Here is a 24,363-nt window from a genome sequence, read left to right as displayed (position 1 = left end):
TAGAGACTGGAAGAAAAAGCGCAGATCAGGAATACAGATATGTTGTCAAGAGTATTTCAAGAACCACCAAGGGTTGGAAGTGACCTCTGGAGGTCAGTTGCTCCAACCCCTCTGCTCATGCAAGGCCATGCAGAGACAGTTGCCCAGGACTGTGTCCAGATGGCTTTTGAGTATCTCCAGGGATGGAGACCCCACAGTCTCCCTGGGCAACCTGTGCCAGCGCACCATCACCCTCACAGTGAAAAAGCTTTTGCTGATGTTCAGACAGAGCCTCCCGTATTTCAGTTTGTGCCCATTGCCTCTGGTCCTGTCACCGGGCAGCAGTGGAAAGAGCCTGGCTCCGTCCTCTTTGCACCCTCCCTCCAGGTACTTCTAGACATTGATAAGCCTCCCCTGACCCTTCTCTTCTTCCAGGCTGAAGAGTACTAGCTCGCTCAGCCTGTCCTCACAGGAGAGACGTTCCAGTCCCTTTATCATCTTTGTGGCGCTTTGTTGGACTCTCTCCAGTCTTGTACTGGGGAGCCCAGAACTGGACACAAGACTCCAGGTGTCGCCCCACCAGTGCTGAGTAGAGGGGAAGGATCATCTCCCTCCTGCTCCTGGCAATGCTTTGTCTAATGCAGCCCATGGATACCATTATCCTTCTTTGCAGCAATCACACGTGGGCATGTGGTAGGTAGGCTTGAGGTAAAACTGCCTTTCAAGATAGTATTTGAGATGGAATGTTGTACATCTCCCCTTCTCCAACAGAAATCATAGCTAAATTATTAAAATTTAAATTACTTCTATTATAAATTTAAGTTTGTATAATTTTATTGATAACTTAAATGTCTTGCACAAAGAGAAGTGTTCTACATATTTAATAATATTTATTGAGATAGCTTTCTGTACAGAAATGCACTGGTCTTTTCTGTCCTATTTTACATCAGAGTTACAGTCATTGTCATAGTGACACATAGTGACTATTCAAAGTAACTGACTTCCTAACCTTCCAAGAAAGAAGTTGCAATAACCTTCCAAGAAAGAAGTTGCAATAACCTTCCAAGAAAGAAGTTGCAATAGCCTTTCCCAGAACATCTGTTCTAGTACATGTGTCCTTTCATACAACCAGATCACAACACACCATGGCTAAGAGAACAGGTCCTTCACTCTTCCTAGATCTATCAACAACTTGAATGTTAATTATTGATAAAAGCTCTAATGATTCCAAGGAATACCTTCTGTCAGTTCAAATATTTTGAAAATTGCTGAAGTGTCAATTTTCTGTTTGAGACTTTTTTTCATATTTGTTTCTATACGCACATATATGACTGAATTTGTACTTCTCTCTATTTGTACTTCTTTCCAAAGTCCTACTAAACCCCCCGTTTTTAAGTTCCGATGACCAGTGCTGCTGTGGGTGGAAGAAAAATTCTCTGCTTCCTGTTTTTTAAATGAGTTTTCAGTTCTAGAAACTGTTAGTATTATGACAAATGACATAAACCTAAAATAACCATAGAATAAAATACTGGATGAAGAAACATGATCTTATCTAACACATTTTCTACCTAAATCCACTAAAATCTTGGTTCTTAGAGACTCCAGCATGACCTAATGGCAATAGTAGCTCATTCTGCAGCATTAAATACTTGCGTATATTAAGATGGGGATGGAAAGGGCAATGACAGTGGCATCAGGCACTGAGAAGATTTTCAAAGACATTTAAAGTAATCAGGAATGAGTCACAACTGAAATGGAGAAATACATCAGTGCTTGAAAGTCCTCTTTTATAGGGGCACAAAAAAAGCATCTATAATGCAAAACTGCATAGGGATCATTAATAAATACATAGGCCTGTAAAGAGAACTAATACAAAACTCAGTATAATTTTAAAAGTCCAATATTTATAGGGAATAAGAATATCTCCAAACTAGCTAGAGAAGAATACGTTACAGGATCTGTGTAAAACACCACTAGATTGGTAGCTTGTATTCATTTTCAGAATCTTGCATGGATGTGGGCACCAGCAACAGAAACCTGTTTTCCTCTTTCAAATCTTGTAATAACAAAGCCCAAGATAACTCCATACCATATGCCTAATATTGTTGCTATTCTTTCCCTGTTGAAGCATACTAAGAAACTGGAGAATGAAGAAAGGAAGAAAACATACCTGTTAGCACTGATCCTAAATTAATAAGCATGCAATTAATGTTAGAAGTGTCAATTCTCCATCATCCCTGAATTCTTTTACAGGTGGGTGAGATGAAAAAGTTGCTAATGATACACTTGAGGCATGTTAGAAATTCAGGTATCCAAAAAAAACCTCTCCTCCATCTGGAATGTGCCTTTTAGTAACAAAGAACCCAGCAGGTTCCAACAGTCAATTTTGAATTAGATGCAAACAGTAGATATGCTAATACAGCCATAATATCGGCCTGAACTATGTGCACGGCTCAGTTGCATCTGATACATGCCATGTAGATATTCACACATTTAATAATTTTAAACTCTTGGATAGCCTTATTACCTTCAATAGAGTGACTCATATTTATGAATATAAGGGCATGCACATAAGCAGTTTCAGAATCAAAAGTCCAATTTTAACGAAAGTTGAGGTCTAGCATAATTACTGCTCTTTAAACACAAGAGCTTCTTGCACAAGTGTTAGATTATAAACCAAATTTAAAACTGTTTCAGCTGAAACAGGAGCCAGATATTTTTATTTCTACCTTTTGCATGAGACATTTCTCTCATTCCATCAGTTTTCACAGTCTTTGAAACTCAGTGGGTTCACACTGAGTGGGGAAAAAAAGTATAATTCTGCCTTTCAAAGTGTATCATGATTCTTAATCCAACTTCTTATCTGCTCTGCTAATCTTAACTTCATTTCTGTCACTCTGGTTTCATATATCATCTTATTATTCCCTCAGTCTACCTTACAGTAGTATCTATTCATCCACATTATAATTCATATTAAAGTTATAGTTAGCATGTGATCTAGCCAATTGAAGAAATTAAATCAAGACAATATTATGCTAAATTACAGTTAATTCTTCCTGCCAATTTTTCAGATAAACTTCTTTCCTGCTGCTTTATACACATAAGAAAAATTGCATGGAAAATGAGAATATGCACAAAGTAAGCTGCAGAAGAAAAGTCTCTTCCACAACAACAGGTTAAAAGAAATTGCAGAAATGTGCCTACTTTACAGTGTTTCTTTAAACTGAGTTTAGAATACATATACACACAATAATCTCCCAATGTTCAACATAAGCCAATTCTGCTTTCATACTTACCATTTTTTTCAGCTTTCTCCCTGCTATGGGAGTAGCCAGGAACTGAAGAAGAAAAGGTTGCAGTATCTCCTGAAGGTGGTCCAGATTTCTGATTGTTCTCACTATGGTCCACAGCAGCAGCGTTTAGCCGGGACCTTCCAAGATGCAGCTGGGGTTGAGAGGGACTTGAGGGGGGATCAGGATCTGAATTCATTTTAGCTGCAAAAGAAGAGAATAACGATTAATTATCAGACAGTAGGGTTAAAACATAAAGCCAGAGGAAAAATTTAAAATCTGAATATATTTATATAATTAGTTGAACAAAAAGTCTAGAAAAGTGTAAGAACACTGACAGCAACTTCAAGATGTATTTATACATTCTTCAGCAATTCCAAGCATGAGCAGTTACTCTTCAGTAAGACTGACCATATATAGGATTGTGCCAGAATAGCCACTGCCTTTTTTCCTAACTAGAAAAGAATCGATTTTCAAGTGTAGAAAAATGCTAAAATTAATGAATCAATCCTGTAAATACTGCATACAAATAACTTCTTTGAATCTAATGTTCTACTTACACATGCAAAGACTAGCCCCTAACTTTTTATGGAACACTACTGACAGGTCTATAATGACAGAAAAATCACTTCATATCAAGTGCCGGGTTCACAGCCACCACCTAATCAGGTACCAGAGAAAGACAAGAAAGATAAGAAGGCAAAGGAGGAGACAGTGTAGAACTCTGCCACTGGAAATGAGGAGAGGGACACTGCCAAAGAGGCTCTTTATAAACATTTCCAATTGAAACATACACAGTCCAAGGTAAGCTGACTTTATGTACTACTAAACTACTATCTGATTTTATAAAAAATAGTATTCATCCAAAAAACCACTACGGCAGGGAGGGAACGGCCTTACAATTCCTTACAACATAAGGCCTTTTAACTTCCACTGTAGCCCCCTCCTAAATGATAAGGTGATCTCTGTTCTATAGTAAAAAGTTCCTTAAATCAGTAAACTTTCATAAAAGTGCTTAGAAAAAGCTTAGCTTTTACAAGACATGAAGTAGCAAGGTATGCATATACTACCCCAGCAAAACAGAGTAACTCCTGCTGCTTAAGAGCAACTTCCCTGAAGTTAAGCAATTCACAAGAAACACTGTAGAAGGTGTCTGGCAACAAACTATATTTTCTAATCCTGTATGTTCAGAATACTGGCCTAAAGATGCTCTCATAAAGATGAAAGTAGTATAGCCAAAATCAAAGATACAATACCGAACTCAGCCAACAACTACTTCTACTTCGAGAACACTAAAATCACAACAGCATGCTGAAAGTAACCAGCAATATTCCCATCATTAAACATATTCTTTGTAAATTAGACAACTTTCTTGCCAAAATTAAGCTTCCCTAAACCAGAAAACATTTTACTGGTGTGAGTAAATGCATTTCTGTATCATGTTTCTCCACCAAGTTATAAATAAACCAACACAGTTCAGTCCAACCTTCAAATAGTCCTAGGAAAACACAGAGATTAAAATACTTTCCCAGTAAACCAGCATGAGTATTTTTAACCATTATACAATCACAAAAGTTACTTTGCATCTGATTTTAAGCTTGACCCTAGGGATTTGAAAGAGAGACGAGCACGGCAAGACCCGCCGCGGCCTTGCCGGCCGGGGGATGTGCTGCGCAGCCGGGCTCCAGCTCTGCTGGGGCGGGCGCTCGCAGAAGGGACAGCCGGGCAGCCAAGGCCTCTCCAGTACACGTGCGACGGGTCGGGAAACACCTACCTGGGCGTCAGGCAGCTGGCAAAAAAAAGTACTCCCGCCTCAAGAGTCAGGCTGCACTTCTGTAAAGGACATCACCAAGTTCCCCTACGGCAAGCTTAGACGCCAGCAGAAGCTAGTCCCTAGATTTGGTTTTAGGATGTTTTTCTAAAAGCCTGGGGACGGGAGGCAGGGCAAGACTTTTGGGGAGCCCGGCCGTGTTCAGAAGCCGGCCGGCGCTGCAGAGGAGCCGCGGCCACCCGCGGGCCCGCGCCGCCCCGGGACGCCCGGCGGGCCGAGCCTGGCGGCCGGCCGGCGGTGACTCTGCAGCTACTGCCGCCCGGCCGGGTACGGTGCGAGGACGGGACGGGGCGGGGCGAGAGAGCCGGAGTTTGCTCGGCCTCGTCCCCCGCGAGGCCGGAGGATGCCCGGGCAGCGGCTGCCACCCCGGAAGCCCCACCGCGCAGCCGGAGCACGGCGGAGAAGGGGGGAACGGGAGGCTGCCAGCTCGGGCCGTCCTGCCCAGGGCCCCCGACCCACACGCTCACCGAGCCCGGCAGGACGAAGTCACTAGAGCAAACTCCCAACGACAAAATCCCCTGCAGCTCCGGCGGCGGCTGGGCACTAAGTGGGGCCCCGCCGGCAGCCCGCAGCCCCACGGGGCGGCCCCGGCCCGCCCATCGGCCGCGGCCCCCTCCCCGCCGCACTGTGCTGAGGGGGCAGCGCCGCTGCCACTCACCGCGCGCCGCGCCCCGGGGAGGCCTCCGCCGCTGCCGGGCGGGGCGGCGGGAGGAGGCGGAGACGGAGGCGGGCCGCGGTGGGCGGGCCGGAAGGCGGGTAGCGGTAGGGGAGGTGGGCGCTGCTGGGGCGGCGGAGGCAGTGTGTCCTGTTGTGGCCTCTTCCCGCGCTACGGCAGCAGACGGGGAACGAGAGGGGGTTTCTTGACAGAGGCGGCTGGAGCGGGCTTGGGCAGTTCCAAGATGGCAGCGGGGGTGGTGGGGCTGGTGGGGGCGGTGCCCGTCCTCCGGAGAGGGGCGGTGGGGCGCCCGCTGCGAGGTGGGGGCGGCCTGGCAGCGGCGGAGCCGGGCCGTGCGCCCACCGGGCAGCCCGCGCTGGGTGGGGGAGGCCTCCCCGAGCGCTCACCGAATGTCGGGGCAGGCGCCCGACTGCTCCCCCCGCCATCGGCCCCGAGCTGTCCCAGGTGTGGATAAAGCCCTTTTCCTCCAGTTGGGGCCTTAACTTGCAGTTCTAGGGAATAGAAGGACGGGCTTGGGCCCCCTCTGCCGAAGTGCCTCGTGTTAGCGAACGCGGAGGCGGGCCCGGGGTCGGTGCCCCTGGAGAGCAAAGGGAGCGAAGAGAGGGGGAAAGGAGGGTGGCAGCCGAGTAACTAGTTATTCCTGAGTGTCCTCTGAGTTACTACTACGTGCACGTGTACTTCTGCCGAATACCTGGAAAGCTCCTGGGCTGGCAGTGAGCTGTAAACTTACCTGCAAGTGTTGCTCTTGTATTGGTAGTAAATTAATTTCTTTTTAGAAATAATACATAACTTTTCATTTCTTAAGCTACTTTAAAATCAATCAATCAATCAATTAATCAAGTACTGCGAATCGCTTCTAATTAAAAAACCTCACAAACTCAAAATAGGAGATTAAACTTCAGCCAGTTATATGAGTAATTTATCCACTTAGGTTGATTTTCACAAGTTCCAAGTTTGCAGCAGATCATGAGGAGCTACGATATGTTTCATTTTTAAAATGTCAGTTTGATCCTACTTGTTGATGTCACTGCATGTTTTTTTTAATCCCCAAACAAAACTGTCGTCCCCAGCATCCTTACTATTTCTTTGCCTTGGAAGTTATAACAAAATTCTTCCTTTTACATAAAATAAGTTTCAACAAACATGAAGTTAAGCTTCTGTTTACTTCAAATTAAAATAAAATTTGGAAAAAAACCCCAGTTATTTTTAAGAAGATCATTTGCAGTCTAACATGATTTTATCAGGAACATACTATGCCTGTCTTGTGTTATCTCTTTAGTTGTTTCCTTAGACTGACAGTATGACTTAACTCAGATATGACAAACTTCTACTGTCGCAATCTGCTCCCCCTGCTATTCACATTTGCTTCAAGATATTATTCTATACAATTGATTTGATATTTAGTGGGTGTGCTTAACGGATGTAACTGGCTTAGGAAACAGGTGGAAATGAGGGTGGTAGCTGGAAAAGTAACTAAAAAGGAAGTGTAAAATAAAGCCTCCCCTGCCGCTTGTGCCCGCTCCTTTTCAACCCAAGGCACAGTCACACATGGCATAAGCCATTCTGGAGGAGCTCAGTTCAAGGTTAAACTGCCACACTGACTACTAACCTGCTTAACAGTGAGACTTGGTGTGAAATATATTCTGTGGCTGCTTATGGCTGGTCTTAGGTTGAAGGTGCACATTAATGCCATTGCTGAAGTTGATCAGGTCCTCACTTAAGAAAAGGCCAACTAAAACTTTGCAGTAAATGAATTGTCGCACATACCTTCCAAACATGGAAGTACTGTAATAACTCATTACAACACCTCTTTTAATTTCAGTTACATACTATGACTCATAGAATCAATAGAATGGTTGAGGTTGGAAGTGACCTCTGGAGGTCATTTGCTCCAACCCCTCTGCTCATGCAAGGCCACACAGAGACAGTTGCCCAGGACCGTGTCCAGATGGCTTTTGAGTATCTCCAGGGATGGAGACTCCACAGTCTCCCTGGGCAACCTGTGCCAGTGCTCCATCACCCTCACAGTGAAAAAGCTTTTGCTGATGTTCAGACAGAGCCTCCCGTATTTCAGTTTGTGCCCATTGCCTCTGGTCCTGTCACCGGGCAGCAGTGGAGAGAGCCTGGCTCCGTCCTCTTTGCACCCTCCCTCCAGGTACTTCTAGACATTGATAAGCCTCCCCTGACCCTTCTCTTCTCCAGGCTGAAGAGTACCAGCTCGCTCAGCCTGTCCTCATAGGAGAGATGTTCCAGTCCCTTCATCATCTTTGTGGCCCCTTGTTGGACTCCAGGTTGTCCATGTCTCTCTCGTACTGGGGAGCCCAGAACTGGACACAGCACTCCAGGTGTGGCCTCACCAGTGTTGAGTAGAGGGGAAGGATCATCTCCCTTCCGCTACTGGCAGCACCCCTAATGCAGCCCAGGATACCATTACCTTTTGCAACAAGGAGACATTGCTGGCTCATGTTCAACTTGGTGTCCACCAGGACCCCCAGGTCCTTTCCTGCCAAGTTGCTTTCCAGCTGGGCGGCCCCAGCATGTACTGGTGCCTGGGGCTGGTCCTCCCCAGGTGCAGGACTTTGCACTTCCCCTTGTTGTACTGGATGAGGTTCCTGGCAGCCCAGATTTAAGAAAAAAAAAGGTATTGCAACAAAATAAAAATGTTGCAGTTCAGCCAGTTTCTTTCTGTATTAGAGGATTGATAATCCTTTTACAAATATTTTGTACGTTTACGGAGTGGTGTTTATTGACTTTAGCTGGTTTCTGTAAACGTTGTTTACTCAAGATATGATAAAATGTAGTAGGAATGATTGCCTGAACATCTTAGGTGTAGTACTGAGATACAGGCTGAAATTAACTGCTTCTCCATATAATCATCAGTGAGTTCTAGAAATATACTTGAACAGGGACATCTAATGATGTCGCCTCTGTTAAGCTGCATGTGATAGAAACCGACATTTTCACATTCTGTTGTGAAATTTGTATTTCAGCATCTAGGTATGCGTGTAGCGTAGAAAAGTTTAAGAAAAGTTTTCGTCTTAGAAAATTTCATTTGTCATGGCAAAGGACAAGCTCATGCTGAGCAACATTTAAATACAACATTTTGTTATTAAATCAATTAATTCAGACTGATCTACCTAACTGTCGTGGTTTAGCCCCAGCCGGCAACTAAGCACCACGCAGCCGCTCGCTCACTCTCCCTCCCACAGTGGGACGGGGGAGAGAATTAGGAAAAACCTCGTGGGTTGAGATAAACACGGTTTAATAGGACAGAAAGAAAGAAGGGAACAATAATGATAATACCAACAAAGGAATGTACAAGAACAAGTGAGGCCCAATACAGCGATTGCTCACCACCCGGCGATCGACAGCCCGTCCCCGAGCAGCGATTTCCGCCCCCCGGCCAACTCCAGTTTATGTACTGGGCATGATGTCGGATGGTAGGGAATATCTCTTTGGCCAGCCTGGGTCAGCTGTCCCGGCTGTGTCCCCTCCCAGCTCCCCGTGCACCCCCAGCCTGCTCGCTGGCAGGCCAGCACGAGAAGCTGGACTGTCCTTGACGGCTCAGCAACAACCCAAAACATCAGCACATTATCAACAGTTCCTCATCCCAAATCCAAAACACAGTCTCACACTAGCTTCTGTGAAGAAAACCAGCTCTATCCTGGCTGAAACCAGGACACTAACATATTACTGAAATGAAATCACATTTGTAGTATTGCTGGCGTACAAGTAGTTTCTCAGCAGTCCAGAGGAAAAACTGTTTAATCAAACTGTTCCTAAAACAAAAAGAGAAAGCAGTGATCATCCAAGAAAATAGACCTGCATGAAGTATGAATCATTCCGATGAATAGCCTTCAACTCCATGTATTTGTCACAACACCTCTGAATAAGAGTCCATTTTTTTAGTCCATGGTACACTGAGAAACAGATTTGACGTAATTACTCTGCATGTTTCTGGAATATGTTAGTCCTAGCAAAAATACTGTCAGCAGTGCACTTGTAAGAGTAAGAAGAGCTGGAAAATTGATAGAGAAATGCCATGTGCATCTTCAGGAGTTACATATTATGAAAGGAAGTACATTATGGAAATAAAAATATCCGAGTGATGCTAAATAACCTGTACTAAAAGCCATCTCAAAGATCATCTCTTTTTTTGCCCCACCTTACCAATTAAGACAACAGCTGTTATTTCAAAATAATAGGTTTTGTTGTTTACTCTGTTACACCCACTTTAACAGTATAATTTAATTGATGGAAGCATTACATCAGCATAAAATTAGTGCAATAAAGCTCCAGCATACCTCGTGAACAGCTGGGTGCTATTGTTTCATTAGACTAAGAACCAACATGAAAACAGACTTTTTTTAAATTTTTTTTTTTTTTAAGGCAATGTGTAAAAAGCAGCAGGTATTTTCTGTCAGAGTGAGCTTAATACATTAAGCATACTGAGACGATAGATGTAGGATCTGGAGAATGAACAATGTTATGTCAGCAACTAAGATGTTAGTGCCATTTGGGATGGACATATGGGAGGAAGACTTAATAAAGGGCAAGGGTGGGAGGAAACGGAAAGAAAAACACAAGAAAGTGGGCACAAAAAGGACGTAAAAATAGGAATTGAAGAGTTTTGTGAAGATTGGTGATGAAGAGTCTTCTTCCCAGATCTGCATATTAAATATGCCTCTGTCACCTCAGGGTTGGAATAGCTTTTGCATAAGTACCTGCTTTCACACGCTGAAGTGTGTAGGGTAACGTGAGCATCTTTCCCTGTCCACGGCTCTTTTAACCACTCTTTATTCCACTGTCCCTATGCCAAATACTCTTTGGATGGCAGCACGCCAGTAGTATTCATCATCATTGCTTTATATAAAAAAGCAACACTGTCATTCTCCCATTTGCTCTCTCAGCTGTGAGAAAATGGTCAATATTTTCCTTTTCATGAAGACCTGCGCTATAGGTGACTTCCGTGGCATCACATGTTCAGTTTTGCACTTACTTCTCAGCTATCTTTTCCAATCATAGACACACACTGTGAAAGAGGAAAAGATTTTTGAAACGGGCACAGACACAACCAGATTCACACAGGTAGTAATTAAGCAAGGGTGCGAAGGTCTGACACAGCAGCTATTGGGAGGCAAGTCCTGGGCTGGATGCAGTCCCTGGGGCAGGTAAAGGGGAGTGTGCTCCTCTCTCACTTCTCTGAACGTTTTCATTCTTCTTTTTGCAACTTCACCCTGAGACAGCTACTGAATTCATTGCTAATCTCCAGTCTAAGTGGCTCTCACGCCTGAAGCTGCACCTGAATCAAAGTTGTACTTGCTCTGTTCTGCTACAGTCTGGAGAAAACAGGGCAGTTTTCCCAGGGGGAAGTAATATTACCTCAAATGTTTATAGAGGAAAAAAACAGTAACAGGTATCAACAAAGTCTGGAACTCTTACCTTGAATCAGTTTGGCATTGCCAGAGATGAAATTTGGTCTAAAATTAAACTGGACATATTTAAGCACTGAGGATTTCTTGACAGAAGTAACTTCTTACTCTATTTTGCAAACAGTTTGTAAATAAATGAGGTTGCATTAAGAAGTACTGTGGTTCCCCTCAAACAACATACTTGACGCAGATGACTTTGCATCAACCTTTCAAACTGGAAAGTATGCTACCGATTTTGTCCTGTGAATTGATCCATTAGTGTTCTTTCCTTTGCAAGTCAAGCATCATCTTTTGCTCACAGTGACCTCTAGTGTGAATAAATGAAACAATTTAGTGCAACCCAAGGTAGCCCATGCAGAACTTCACATGTGTTCATACCGTTACCTGTTTAAGGGCGCACATATGTGGACCATCTGTTTGACTATATGACAGACTGCTTTATGGATTAAACAAGCATGCAAAACATGAACAGGAAACCATAAAACCAAAAACATTTCCTCAGCCATACTAAATAAATAAAGAATTTTAAAATCAGGAAATTAAAAATTTCTGTGTAATTCCCTTTAGATTTTTCTTTATCAAAAACCCCACGTGTGATTCAGGCTATTTCCAGCATTCCCAAGTGCCAGAGACTGCTTTTACTTTCTGAAGTACAGCCTTATACTGGACTTTGTATGAGAGAGACAAATCAGAAGGCAGTGATGCATGAATTTCTAAAAGGACTGCTGTAAAATGTGCAGATTCTCCAAACCCTGACCCCATTATAGTTATGAATTAACCTCAATATATTACATACACTTTCTTCACCCAAGTATATTGGAGTAACCATTTCCCCCCTCTCTTTTGCAGAACAAATCGAATGAATTAGGAAAAAAAAAAGCTCTAAAGCAAAGATTTTTCTGTTTAGTTTCTCCCAAATTGCAGGAGAAAAGAAGCAAGTGGAACAGATCATTATAGAAAGTAAGTTAGGAGGACATAGTCCTGATCGTTGTCAGTGTTAAATCTGAAATTTGACAGTTAAAGGGAATTTAGCTCTGGAATTAGCTAATTCAATCCCTGACTTAAGAATTAAAGCTATCAGCATCTTCCCACATTTCAGGAGGAAATAATCTCTGGCTCACTTTGGACAAATAGTAACAGCCATTCCTTTGTCAAACAGACAAGTTCACATGGCTTGAAATACAAAGCGTTAATAATTTGCAAAGGGTACTACAAAAAATTTTCTATAAACTGCTTTCCTTTCCAGGATTCCATCTGCTACACAGCAGCAAACATAGACATGTTGTTCTCCATCCACAAAACACTGCGCATAAATTGCTGTCTGAAAAACTGAGTTGCTACATCTCAGTTTCAGGCACGTTTAATGTAAAGGATTCTGTAATAGAGATTGTGCAGGATTTAATTAAGGTTTTAACAATGTGCAAAACTGTCACATTGAAAATTAAATTTCTGACAGGAAATATATGGTAGTAGTCCTACACGTGTCAGATCACATTCTGTCATATGGTGACTTTCAGTGTTTTAGTCAGGAAGCCTTCTTAGAGTCATATTAATCATTAAACTTTCAAATCATATTTATGTCAATATTGCTATCTCCAAATCTCACTGCTTCCTGCCTAAAACCCTGGCTGCTTATTTCAAAGGTTTGAATACAAGCACATTGACAGAAAAGTGAGAAGAAAGGGAAGAGTTAAGGAATTATTACATAGAGAATTTCAGAAGTATTATCTGCAAAGTTCACATAATTCATTGTCAATTACATAAAATAATCAAGAGAATGGGTTCAGTCAATTTGAAATGCAGATTTAAACCGCTCTTCTTTGTCCATTAGGCTCTTAGCTTCCCAAAATCTCTTGCATATGATTTTTCTACTATATATTTCACTGTGCTTGTTCAGATTTTATTTATACATGTCAGTACTCCAATCCTGTTGATAAACGCCAAAAGCAGTGGAATTTACTAACTTTAACAGTGACTTCACCTGATATTAAAAGGCATGTAGGGACAGGTTGCAGCTCTTTAACAGTGCTCTTTTGTCATAGCAAATGCAATCATCGAGTTATTCTGATGATGCCAACTGTAGTTGGGCTGTGTTCTCGCAGGACGGTCAGTTTGAGCTGTTCCAAACACCTTCACAATCCTGCCTGTGATTAGTAAGTTACACACACAAGGCTCCCACCAGGTGGCAATAACACTTCATTCTTTAAAGCATTTGCTATATTTTAGCTGGTAGAAATGTCTGTTACGTACTAATTAGAAGGAAAAAATTGTGACTTATAAAAATGCGAAGGTGATAGAAAATTATATTCCTGACCTCTTAAGGCGCAAGTGCTTTCAAAAAGCCATTTGTAAGTGGGAACAGACTGCAGCATGCTGGGCAATATCCATTGTTAGGTTCTTAACATCTATTTCAATATAAATACAAGTAACATATTCCATTTGGTTCCCGAGAAACTGAAACGGTTTAAATTTGCCTTTTGATGAAACTGCAGAGAGCAGACAGTGTGAAATGCTCATTTACTAGTGAGACCTTAAACCTCACAGAAGTCTCACTATTTTAGGTCAAATTTAGACTGATCAAATTCACACCTTCAGCTGCAAATTAAATGCTCTTTTTAGACTTTATATCTAGATGTATTTCCATAAGTGCTGTACAACTGCTGTATTCCTGTATCGTATTTCTGGAGGAGAGAATATCTGCACACACGCACTGTAAGACTCCCATTTGCCAGAAGTGGTGGAGGACCTGCTGTGCACTCAATTTTTGGGTGCTCTGTACGGGGTCAGCAATCTTTGTACGACACATTACAAACGTGCTCTACCTGCAGAACTGTGCACCTGCTTAGACCAGCAGTACGATTTCCACATACTCAGGGTTTCCAGATTTATTGCAGCCCAGTTAGGGTTACTGGTCTGACAGCATGCATAAAATCCTTGACCAGTGAGAAAAATCCTCAAATTTCTCCTAGAAAAGTTTCCGGGAAGAAAAAGATGGCATGTCTGAGGCAACCAAAAGGTGTAACAGTTGTGGTATCTCAAAACTGGTTGCACAACAGTTGTCTGACTCTCCAGTGTCTTGTTGCGCACAAGCATGCAGTGTGCTCAGTTATTGTCTTGAGTTCCCAGTGATAATATGCGAGAAGACGTAAGTGCCCAAAATGGTCTTTGCAAGCAATGAAGAGGACATCATCTAATCGGTCAAGTAGAAAGTCCAAAGGAAGGAGGTGGAGATAAACACTACAAACTTTCTCACACAGAGGAAATGGTTTAGAACAAATGCCTGATTCTCATACAACACAACCTACCGTCGTTTCTAAGAACTAAGGTCATCTTGTGTACTTTACAAGCAGTTCTTTCATACATTTTCAGTCAGCAGAACTCTATGTTCCAGCAATATACCCATCATTTAATAATTTCCACAAATCCTAAGCAAGTAAAATAATTTTTTCTGCTCCCTCACGTAGAGGTCTACATGCCTAAAATTTCATGAATATTTCCAAACGATTTCACTGTAATCTAAGAAACCAGAATTTGTCAGAAACCTTTCTTGTACATTCTCAATTTTTAACCTATTGCAACTTGTGTGATCACATAAACTGCCCATTTAATTTTTTTTCCCAAAATGCTTACACTTGGCATAAGGAAAAAGCTGCTGTAGGAAAAGGTCATATCAACATAGGCATTATTTTTTTCTACTGTAGTTTTATAGAATTTTAAACTGCAGAGAAAAGTTATAAAAAACATTGGTGGAAACAGAGGTATTGCATTTAGTTCAGGTTAAGGAAAATTTAAGGTGATTGCACAAGTTATTGCCTTTGACGGAACAGCTTATGAAACATAACTGCTGGTTTTATCTGAGTATATCATGAAGCACCCATAAATCTGAAAAATTATATTTAATATGCAGTTTTAGTTTTCATGTGTTTCTAATAGGTTATTGCATGAAAACCCTTTGAACACATTTGCAGCTAAGGTTGCAAAAGTTATTCTTGAGTTAGGTTTTCCTTTCTTTCTCAGTTGACTTTAAACAACACAAGTCTAAAACATGATTTGAATTGGGAATGTATGCAGAATTAAAAAATTCACTGCCTTCGATATCCTTGACCAGCCTAGTAATATTAAGACACATTCTGTTTCAATGGAAGGAATCATTCAAGTATAGGAAAATTCCAGCTGCAGAAGCCCACTACAACTTTAAAACATCCTATACTGCAACAGAGTTAAATATCTAAGGCACATTCTCAACTATGCAGAAATAGGCTTCACAAGGGATGCCTGATAATGATATAACTAATTCCCTGAAATGGAGCATATAGAGAAAGTAAAGAAAAAATATCCGCAAACTATTGAAGTCAGGTATGTATTATCATAGACCTAATACTGCATTAATGTTATTACTTTGCTTACTCACAGAATATTTTTTCTTTCTTCCCCCCCCCCCCCCCCTTTTCTGGAAATACCATTTACAATGCAAAACAATTAAGAATATAAGTAGAAAAAACATTTTCAGCCAAATGTTTCGCTGGGTAAAGACCTGGCTGGATGGCCGAGCTCAGAGCGTTGTGGTGAATGGTGTTAAATCCAGTTGGCAGCCAATCCCAAGCGGTGTTCCCCAGGGCTCGGTTCTGGGGCCGGTCTTGTTCAATATCTTTATTGGTGACCTGGATGAGGGGATCGAGTGCTCCCTCAGTAAGTCTGCAGATGACACCAAGTTGGGTGGGAGTGTTGATCTGCTGGAGGGCAGGAGGGCTCTGCAGAGGGATCTGGACAGGCTGGATCCATGGGCTGAGGTCAACTGTATGAGGTTTAACAAGGCCAAGTGCCGGGTCCTGCACTTGGGTCACACCAACCCCGTGCAACGCTACAGGCTTGGGGAGGAGTGGCTGGAGAGCTGCCTGGCAGAAAAGGGACCTGGGGGTGCTGGTTGACAGCCGGCTGAACATGAGCCGGCAGTGTGCCCAGGTGGCCAAGAAGGCCAACAGCGTCCTGGCCTGTATCGGCAATAGTGTGGCCAGCAGGAGTAGGGAAGTGATTGTGCCCCTGTACTCGGCACTGGTGAGGCCGCACCTTGAATCCCGTGTTCAGTTTGGGCCCCTCACTACAAGAAGGATGTTGAGGTGCTGGAGCGTGTCCAGAGAAGGGCAACAAAGCCGCTGAGGGGTCTAGAGCTCAAGCCCTATGAGGAACAGCTGAGGGAACTGGGGTTGCTTAGTCTGGAGAAGAGGAGGCTGAGAGGAGATCTTATCGCTCTCTACAACTACCTGAAAGGGGGTTGTGGTGAGATGGGTGTTGGTCTCTTGTCCCAAGTAACTAGCGATCGGAGGAGAGGAAATGGCCTCAAGTTGCACCAGGGGAGGCTTAGACTGGGTATTAGGAAAAATTTCTTTTCTGAGAGGGTGGTCAGGCATTGGAACAGGCTGCCCAGGGAGGTGGTGGAGTCACCATCACTGGAAGTGTTCAAAAAACGTGTGGATGTGGCGCTTTGGGACATGGTTTAGTGGGCATGGTGGTGTTGGGTTGATGGTTGGACTTGATCTTGAAGATCTTTTCCAACCTTAATGATTCTGTGATTCTGTGAAAGGCAGGACCAGAACATCTCTCATATGAGGAGGTGCTGAAAGAGCTGGAGCTGTTTAGTCTGGAGAAGACAAGGTTCAGGGGGATCTTATCAGAGTTTATAAATATCTGATGGAAGGATGTAAAGAAGGCAGACTCTTCTCAGTGGTGCCCAAGAGGCAATGCACACAAACTGAAACTCAGGAGGTTCCCCTTTTCCAGTTACTGAATTTATCTGGTGAATATTCATTGAATCTACTGAAAGCAATGGAGTCTGAAAAACAGCTATTTGATGTACATGACAGATGTGATCTACAGGATAGGAATAACGCATGTGATTGCACAAAATGCACCACCAAGTTAGGTTTCTTAGCCTGTGTAAGGAAAAAAAATCACTTAAATGTTATCCAAGAAGTTCTCTAAAGTACTGCTTTCCCATAAGATGCTCTTTTTCTATGATGAGACGTGGAAAAAAGCAAACCCCAAAACTCCACCACTATTTATGTGTCCAACAAAATAGTTCATCGTTTCCTTCCTGTGCTTAGATGAAAAAAATACAGAATGGTGAAGACCAAAAGTATTTAGTAAAGCGAGAAGCCAGTATCCACTAAATAACAAGTAATTCATACCCATTATTTGCTGAAAGGGGAAAATCACTACCAAAGGTTAGAGAGACACTTTTAAGACTTTGGGAAATCCTGATTCCACAGATAAGAAGGAGTTTTTTATGTGATGGGAGTCTGCAAACGCATTCAGTGCAGGTGCATAGGCTCGATAACTCTCATTGCTATCGCAAGTCCTTTACACAGACGTGCATACACAGAACCCCTTTGTCCTCTCACTTTCCAGCCTCCAACACCCTCAGAGGATGAAAGAAGACAAGCTATGTTTAACTTCTAGCCCCTTTTAGAAAGGAACCTTTTTGCTAGAGATACACCATTCATCCCCTTTTTTTCTCTTTGGAGTTCCTCATGTCAATATTTAAGGGAGCTGACAATTTCAGTCTGAGCAGCTTTGTTCTGTAGTAATGTCTCTTTCTTTATAATGAGAGGACCAGGGTTGTCTTCTTATCTGCCAAGAGTTGCATGTAACGCCTCGAAACGGGACACAAACACTAGCTAGGGTCGGAATCGGCTAAGAACAGAAGGTGGGTCATCAGAAGACATACAGATCTCGGGTGAAATGCTTCCTCCAGGACGCAGGAGACCCTGAAGGTTACCTGGATGCGTGGTGCGGATTTATAGGTGAACCATACAAACAGAGAACAATGCGAGTGAAAAACGAATCTGCCACACCAGAGAAGAGCAGCCAGGAAATCCATATTCCCCTTAAGCGGGACAGAGCAACGAGCTCAGTGAGCCGCGTTAACTGCTCCTCGTACGCGGAAAGGCAGCGAGTCTCCTGGAGAGACCGGTATCAGGACTGAGTCGCTGCCCTGCTTCAGGCCTCACATTTGCCATTTTCTATAGCTCTGTTTCTCTATCTGCAAGAGCTACTTAACTGCCTTTCTTGAGGACCTTACAGATTCTTAAATAAGGCAAAGATTTAGAGAAAGTTACTATCGTTTATTAGGCAAAGTGATACACTTGGAGCAAAGGCTATCCAAGCTTGTGGGCACAGAAATGCTCCTGGTATCATGAAACATTACAAAATTAGAAGATATTAAATGCTAGCAAAAACCCATCTAAAAATTAACCTCATGTTTTTAGTTAAGCACTTGATTGTACTTACATCTGTCCCCATTTAAATTGGTCATACTGGGAATACAGAATTTAACATTAAAGGCTACAGTAATGACTTCAGATTTTTTGTGCCTCCCTCCCCCCCAAAAAACCCCAAAACGAAACAGCTATACAGAACAGTGATTCCTTCACAAAGAACTTAATAAGATAAAAACTCCAAAGACAAATAAGTTAGGATGCAAGTAAAGGCAAACCCCACAGCAAATACACCTAAAAGGACAGGAGTAGGTTGCAAAAGCAAGTATAATTTTGGTCTCTCCTAATATTGGACCTCTTATCTTCGTGTTCACAATAGCCTTTATCTTTGGTCCCTGTATATTTAAGCAAATGCTTACAAAAACCCATCAAGGTAATTATCAGCTTTTAACATGTGCCCTCTATTCCTCTCCACTGCAAAAATGCAGTTATAATGGACCTGCATCAGCCACAGGTATAGCAAGAGATACACTTCTGAGATACACCTCCTAGAAATACGGCTCCTGATGACCAAATAAAACATGTAATTCTGACTTTCAGAAATTCACACTTCAGAAAAGAAAAGGAACGCTAGCACATTTTCAGCATATGACAGAACCTGCAGTTCCCTGTTTGCATTTCCCTGGTCTTCCCCGATACATTAATCAGAAGATACCGTTACATTCTGTATTGAATGCAGAATTCAGATGTACTTTTCATTGAAGGAGATTACCTAGCTTTCTCAATGGAATTAGAATTTATCACCATAGCTTAAAACAAACAAAATATTTTATTTTGCACAGCTCACTACTGAGGATTGTTTTCAGTCAGTCTCCTGCTGACTTTGTTAACTGCAAAGGAAACTATCGAAAAAATCACTATTTGATTACAAAAACGCACGACTGAAAGAGATTCAAAACCAGTCCTCCATTACTTCTCTCCCTCTCCTAATGCAGGATCCAGTTCTCTGTTGGAATTCATCCAGGAAAGATTAAACAAAATGACTCCTCACTTTCATAGACGATCTGCTACAGTTCTTCACTTATTTTACCATTACAATGATTCCAATAGATTGCAAAAAAAATCCCCCCAAAACCCAAGATGGAATTTAACAGGAACAAATACAGGACGTTACATTTTATACAGCTAATTTATGATCTAGGATAGGTCAGTAACAGGATGGATCAGGAAGCCAACAGGATGAAGTAGCAGTACACTGCTGGCTGGATAGCAGTACCTTGGGGATTACATTAGATTAAAAACTGATAAATCAAGAATGTCATTCTATTTCAGATAAAGGCAAGTGCCATCATGGCATGTAAGGCATACGGGAGGTAATCCTTTCAATACTCAGGATTGTAAAGCCACAGCTGCCACACTTCAAAACCCAGGTCCACACTTTGGAAAAAGGCGAATCACAAGGACAAAGTCTAGAGGAGAGCAGTGAGTGATCAAAAACCTAGATGGAATTTAGGAAAAAGGTGAGAAAATTAGTCTTTCAGCCTTAGCAAAGAAAATACTTCAAAATATGCAAAATCCTCTGCAAAGAGAATGTTTTTAGTGCTCAAGGGCGGTAGAACAGGTAGTAATAACTTCAGAAAAAGGAGATTTAGATTAGACATTAAAACTTTACAAGAACACTGAAACAGACCATCTGTACAACCATCACCAGAGGATTTTTTTTAAGAGGAGACACAAACTTCTATAAGGAATATCCAGGATATTTACTTATTTAGGAATAAAGCCTTGGAGAACAAGATAGTTCAGATCATCTATAAAAATTTCATCCAGCTCTGAGATTTTTATCAACATTCCTTTATTCTTCAAATGTAAATAGTTTCGCAGCTTACTGCAAAGGGTATTGACTTTGTGAACCGCTCTTCTTTTAAAGAAGGTTTGAGAAGCTTCAGAACATTGATGTGTTCAATTCCATTTGAAGTTTGCAATATATCACTTTTAAAAGGTATGACAATTAGAATATTCCCTTATTATTTGCTACCTCTGTTAATCTCACAAAGTTATCATAAAAAGGTTTTTCTGCTGGACACAGCTGAGACCACTGATTGGCCAGAGTCTTGTTTTTAGTAAGAGACGAATTTGTGTATCATAATGCTTTGCTTGCTCAAAACATTGCTTAGCTAACACAATGGTTGACAATATTCACAGTTAGCAATTTAAAAGCCAGCAATACATTTTTTTGTCTTTTACTTTTTGTACTTTTGTTGGCATACATATGTGAATTATTGCATTAATTAATCTTCATACAATAAGAGATCTGCTGTTTACCCACATTCAGGGTGACATCTGGTTTTAAGATAAAACTTTCAATAGCAGAGTGGGAAGAAGAAACAAGTCTTCAAGAAGCTCTTGGGGCACTGGATAAAAAAACAAAAGGACCAATTTAATTCTTAATTTAGATTTCCTTTAGTTATGTGAATCTCACCCTGAACTTCTTTGGTGCACTGAGAGGGGGCAGGGAAGGTGTAGCAATTTTTAATTTTTTTTTTAAGTTACATGTCAAGGCTAAAAGATTATTTCATTAAAATGCAACTCGAGGTTGACAAAATTTTCTAGGCTACAAATTTCTAACTCACCTAATCTTTCCTCTGGGCCATTCTCAAAGTCTTTAGAATATGCGAAGATTTTTTATGGTTAGGGCCCAAGCCACTTGAAATGATTCATTTAAGAATACATTCTAGTAGGGCAAGTTACCTAAATAATTCAGTGCTGTCATACCCTGTCGTGGTTTAGCCCCAGCCGGCAACTAAGCACCACGCAGCCGCTCGCTCACTCCCCCTCCCACAGTAGGGTGGGGGAGAGAATTAGGAAAAACCTCGTGGGTTGAGATAAACACGGTTTAATAGGACAGAAAGAAAGAAGGAAACAACAGTGATAATACCAACAAAGGAATGTACAAGAACAAGTGAGGCCCAATACAACAATTGCTCACCACCCCGTGATCGACAGCCCGTCCCCGAGCAGCGATTTCCGCCCCCCGGCCAACTCCAGTTTATGTACTGGGCATGACGTCGGATGGTAGGGAATATCTCTTTGGCCAGTCTGGGTCAGCTGTCCCGGCTGTGTCCCCTCCCAGCTCCCCGTGCACCCCCAGCCTGCTCGCTGGCCGGCCAGCACGAGAAGCTGGACTGTCCTTGACTGCTCAGCAACAACCCAAAACATCAGCACGTTATCAACATTTTCTCATCCCAAATCCAAAACACAGTCTCACACTAGCTTCTGTGAAGAAAACCAGCTCTATCCTGGCTGAAACCAGGACATACCCTTTGATAGGTATGCACGGAACTGAAAATTCCTTTGGAGGTTTCATTTCATTTTTCCCTTTAGGCCAGAGACCGTTTCTTTTCTGAAGCAGGGAAACGCTTTGCATTACACTGCCTCACAACGGCTAACACCAAGCCTTTAACATACACTGTGCCCAGCTCACTCCATTTGAGCAAGAGGGGCATCTGTAGGGAATAGGCAGGCAAAATTCCAAATGCAGTTGCACAAACAAATTAAAAAAAAATAAGCTAAGGAATTGATGCAGAAATTCTGAGCACTTTCTGGGTGCTTTGCCAGATTTACCTGGCTTTACCAGATTAAACCAAGTCTGCGCACTGACAAAGAGTGCCCTGTTTTCTGGTGTTTTTTTTTTTTTTTTCCCCTCTGTAATCTCCTTAGATGGGCTTTGGGAAATTGGAAGGACTGTGCAGAGAGTGAATCAATTTGCACACAATACCTGCAGCACAAATTTGTCATCTCGGCAGCCCTCTCTTTTTGAAGCAACTCATGAAACATAACCAAGCAAAGGACGAGCCACGAAGGGAAATCCCCACGTTACGAAGTACTGCGGCTAGAGCCAGCCCTCGGTGCCTGGCTGGGGACAACGAAGCTGCCTTCAGAAGCAGCACAGCCATTAGCCCAGCAGGCTGTGAATTAACCAGCTCACACATGGTTCCAGCTTAGGGACCTCAGCAGTTCAGTCGACCTCCATCGCTGACTACCCTTTCTTTGATTATATGTTCTTTGTATCTTCTCATAGCCTAACTTAAACATATTTTCTACTATTGTGTTCCAACTTGATCTGTTTGACCCCACCGCTACATTACCATGGCTAGACAACAGTTGACTGGACCTTTTTCAAACTGTTATTGTATAATATCATCTTATGGGAGTCCTCACCACAACATTTTCATACTATTGCTCTTTAACTGGGCCTGTGATTACACAGTTTAATTAAGTTTTGTTTGACATGCATCCACATTGTTTCTTAGCCTTTATGTGCAATGTGATTTCCCCCTCCACTACAAAATGATAGTGGCAGTCTACACCAGCATCTATGGCCGTTGGACTAGATGATCCTTGTAGGCCCCTTCCAACTGTACTATTCTATTCTGTTCTGTTCTGTTCCTGTATTATTCACTTGCATACACTATACCAGTCTTATTTTTCTCAATTCTGGCTGTGCTGCTAATACAGTATCTTGGAAGTGCCCAGCACAGCGAGCTACTGGGATAGCTGGCAAATGTCCAAGTTCTGGAAGGCTTTTTTCTGAAGCCTTCTAAAGAAGAGAGAGGTAAAAAAGACTGTTACAGATAAAGCTCACTAAAACTTGTCTGAGGCCATAAGAAAATATAAAAACATCCCACGTTATATGGACAGAAGTCTGTGTTGGCACAATCTTAATTACGCAAGTTGTTACTGAACTCCAGTGTACTTTAAGACATTAATTGTACAAACGTTGGAAAAGACAAACATTGAAAAGACAGAGCTAGTGTCATTAACCCTGTCTAAACTTTCTGTTTATTGTAGCCTATTTTATTGAATGTAGGTGAAATTGCCTTTACAGTGGTATAAGGACAGCATAACTATATGGACAATTAATAAAAATTTTTTTGTTCTTACTGTAAGATTAATTATATCAGATACAATTAATTTTTAAACTTGAGAAACGTTTTTATTTTCCTCTGTTGCTCAGTAACCTGTCACTTACACAGAGATTAAAGAGACTGGTGAAGTACAAAAGCATCCAAATTCTGCAACACCAAGAAATCTACAGACAGCTAGGAAAACCTTCCATTATTTTGCCTTTGAGCATTTAAAATAATATGATAATACAGGAGCAATTTCATTTTTTTCACTGACAAACATCATGCTAGTGCATCACTGGGATGAGTAATGGAGTGCCAATTATATCTTCCACAGGGTATAACTCATTGATTCCAGTATCTTCTCCTTTGGGTAGCAGCTGGTCCTATCCAATTTCCACCTCTAAAGAAAAAAACACATTCAAGATTCAAAGTCCTACTCTGTTTTTAAAGAGAGCTGCTTTCTAGTGAGAAACAGCAGACCTTGCAGATCTCCTATGCTCAATTACACCCTGGTTTCCAAAGATCTACAGATACTTGGATCCTCTCCTCTTTTAATAGGAGAAGGAATTTAGCATGCTATCTGTTCATTTCCCTATCTCCCTTTCTTTCTTCACAAAGATGAACTTTATGACAGCAACCTTTTTTCATTCTATAAGAAAGATATATCCAAGGGAATCCCTCAATATGCCCCAAAACAAAGACTTTGCAGCTACTAGCACAACAGCAGTAAAATATTTCTTGATTTTGTATACTGACTGAAGACTTGTATCACTGTGCATAACAGAAGCTGTGGTATTTCTTAATGAACATTTCCAACTAGCTGCTGTCCTTTGAAATGATGCATAACCTTGTTTTAAATCCTGACTGCCTGCAGTTTTGAATACGTAGATACAAGAAAAGCACATCTACTTTGTAATGACATAAACTGCTGTAGAAGTGCTAAAATCTTCAATATGATTAAATTCTGATATTAATTGGATGACTAATAAAGCATATTTTCTTTTCTCCTTTGCACTTAAAGTTTCTATTAC

The 24,363-nt window shown here is 41.9% G+C and overlaps 1 protein-coding gene across 1 annotated transcript in view; it reads right to left on the bottom strand.

Moving 5' to 3' along the window:
- WFS1 (wolframin ER transmembrane glycoprotein) overlaps nt 1-3,601 on the bottom strand; it is a gene marked incomplete at its 3' end in the record, with an annotated part of 35,272 nt that extends 31,671 nt beyond the window's left edge. The window contains exon 1 of the mRNA XM_081999740.1: nt 3,276-3,601. Within this exon, the coding sequence (XP_081855866.1) occupies nt 3,276-3,468 (193 nt within the window). The 5' untranslated portion in view covers nt 3,469-3,601. The remainder of the gene's footprint in view (nt 1-3,275) is intronic.
- Nucleotides 3,602-24,363: the final 20,762 nt, after the last annotated feature.

This window comes from Phaethon aethereus, assembly GCF_964289735.1.
Source record: "Phaethon aethereus genome assembly, chromosome: 4".
NCBI classification, from domain to species: Eukaryota; Metazoa; Chordata; class Aves; order Phaethontiformes; family Phaethontidae; genus Phaethon; species Phaethon aethereus.
Note: the sequence above shows the minus strand (reverse complement) of the source record. Positions and strands in the feature narration are given on the sequence as shown.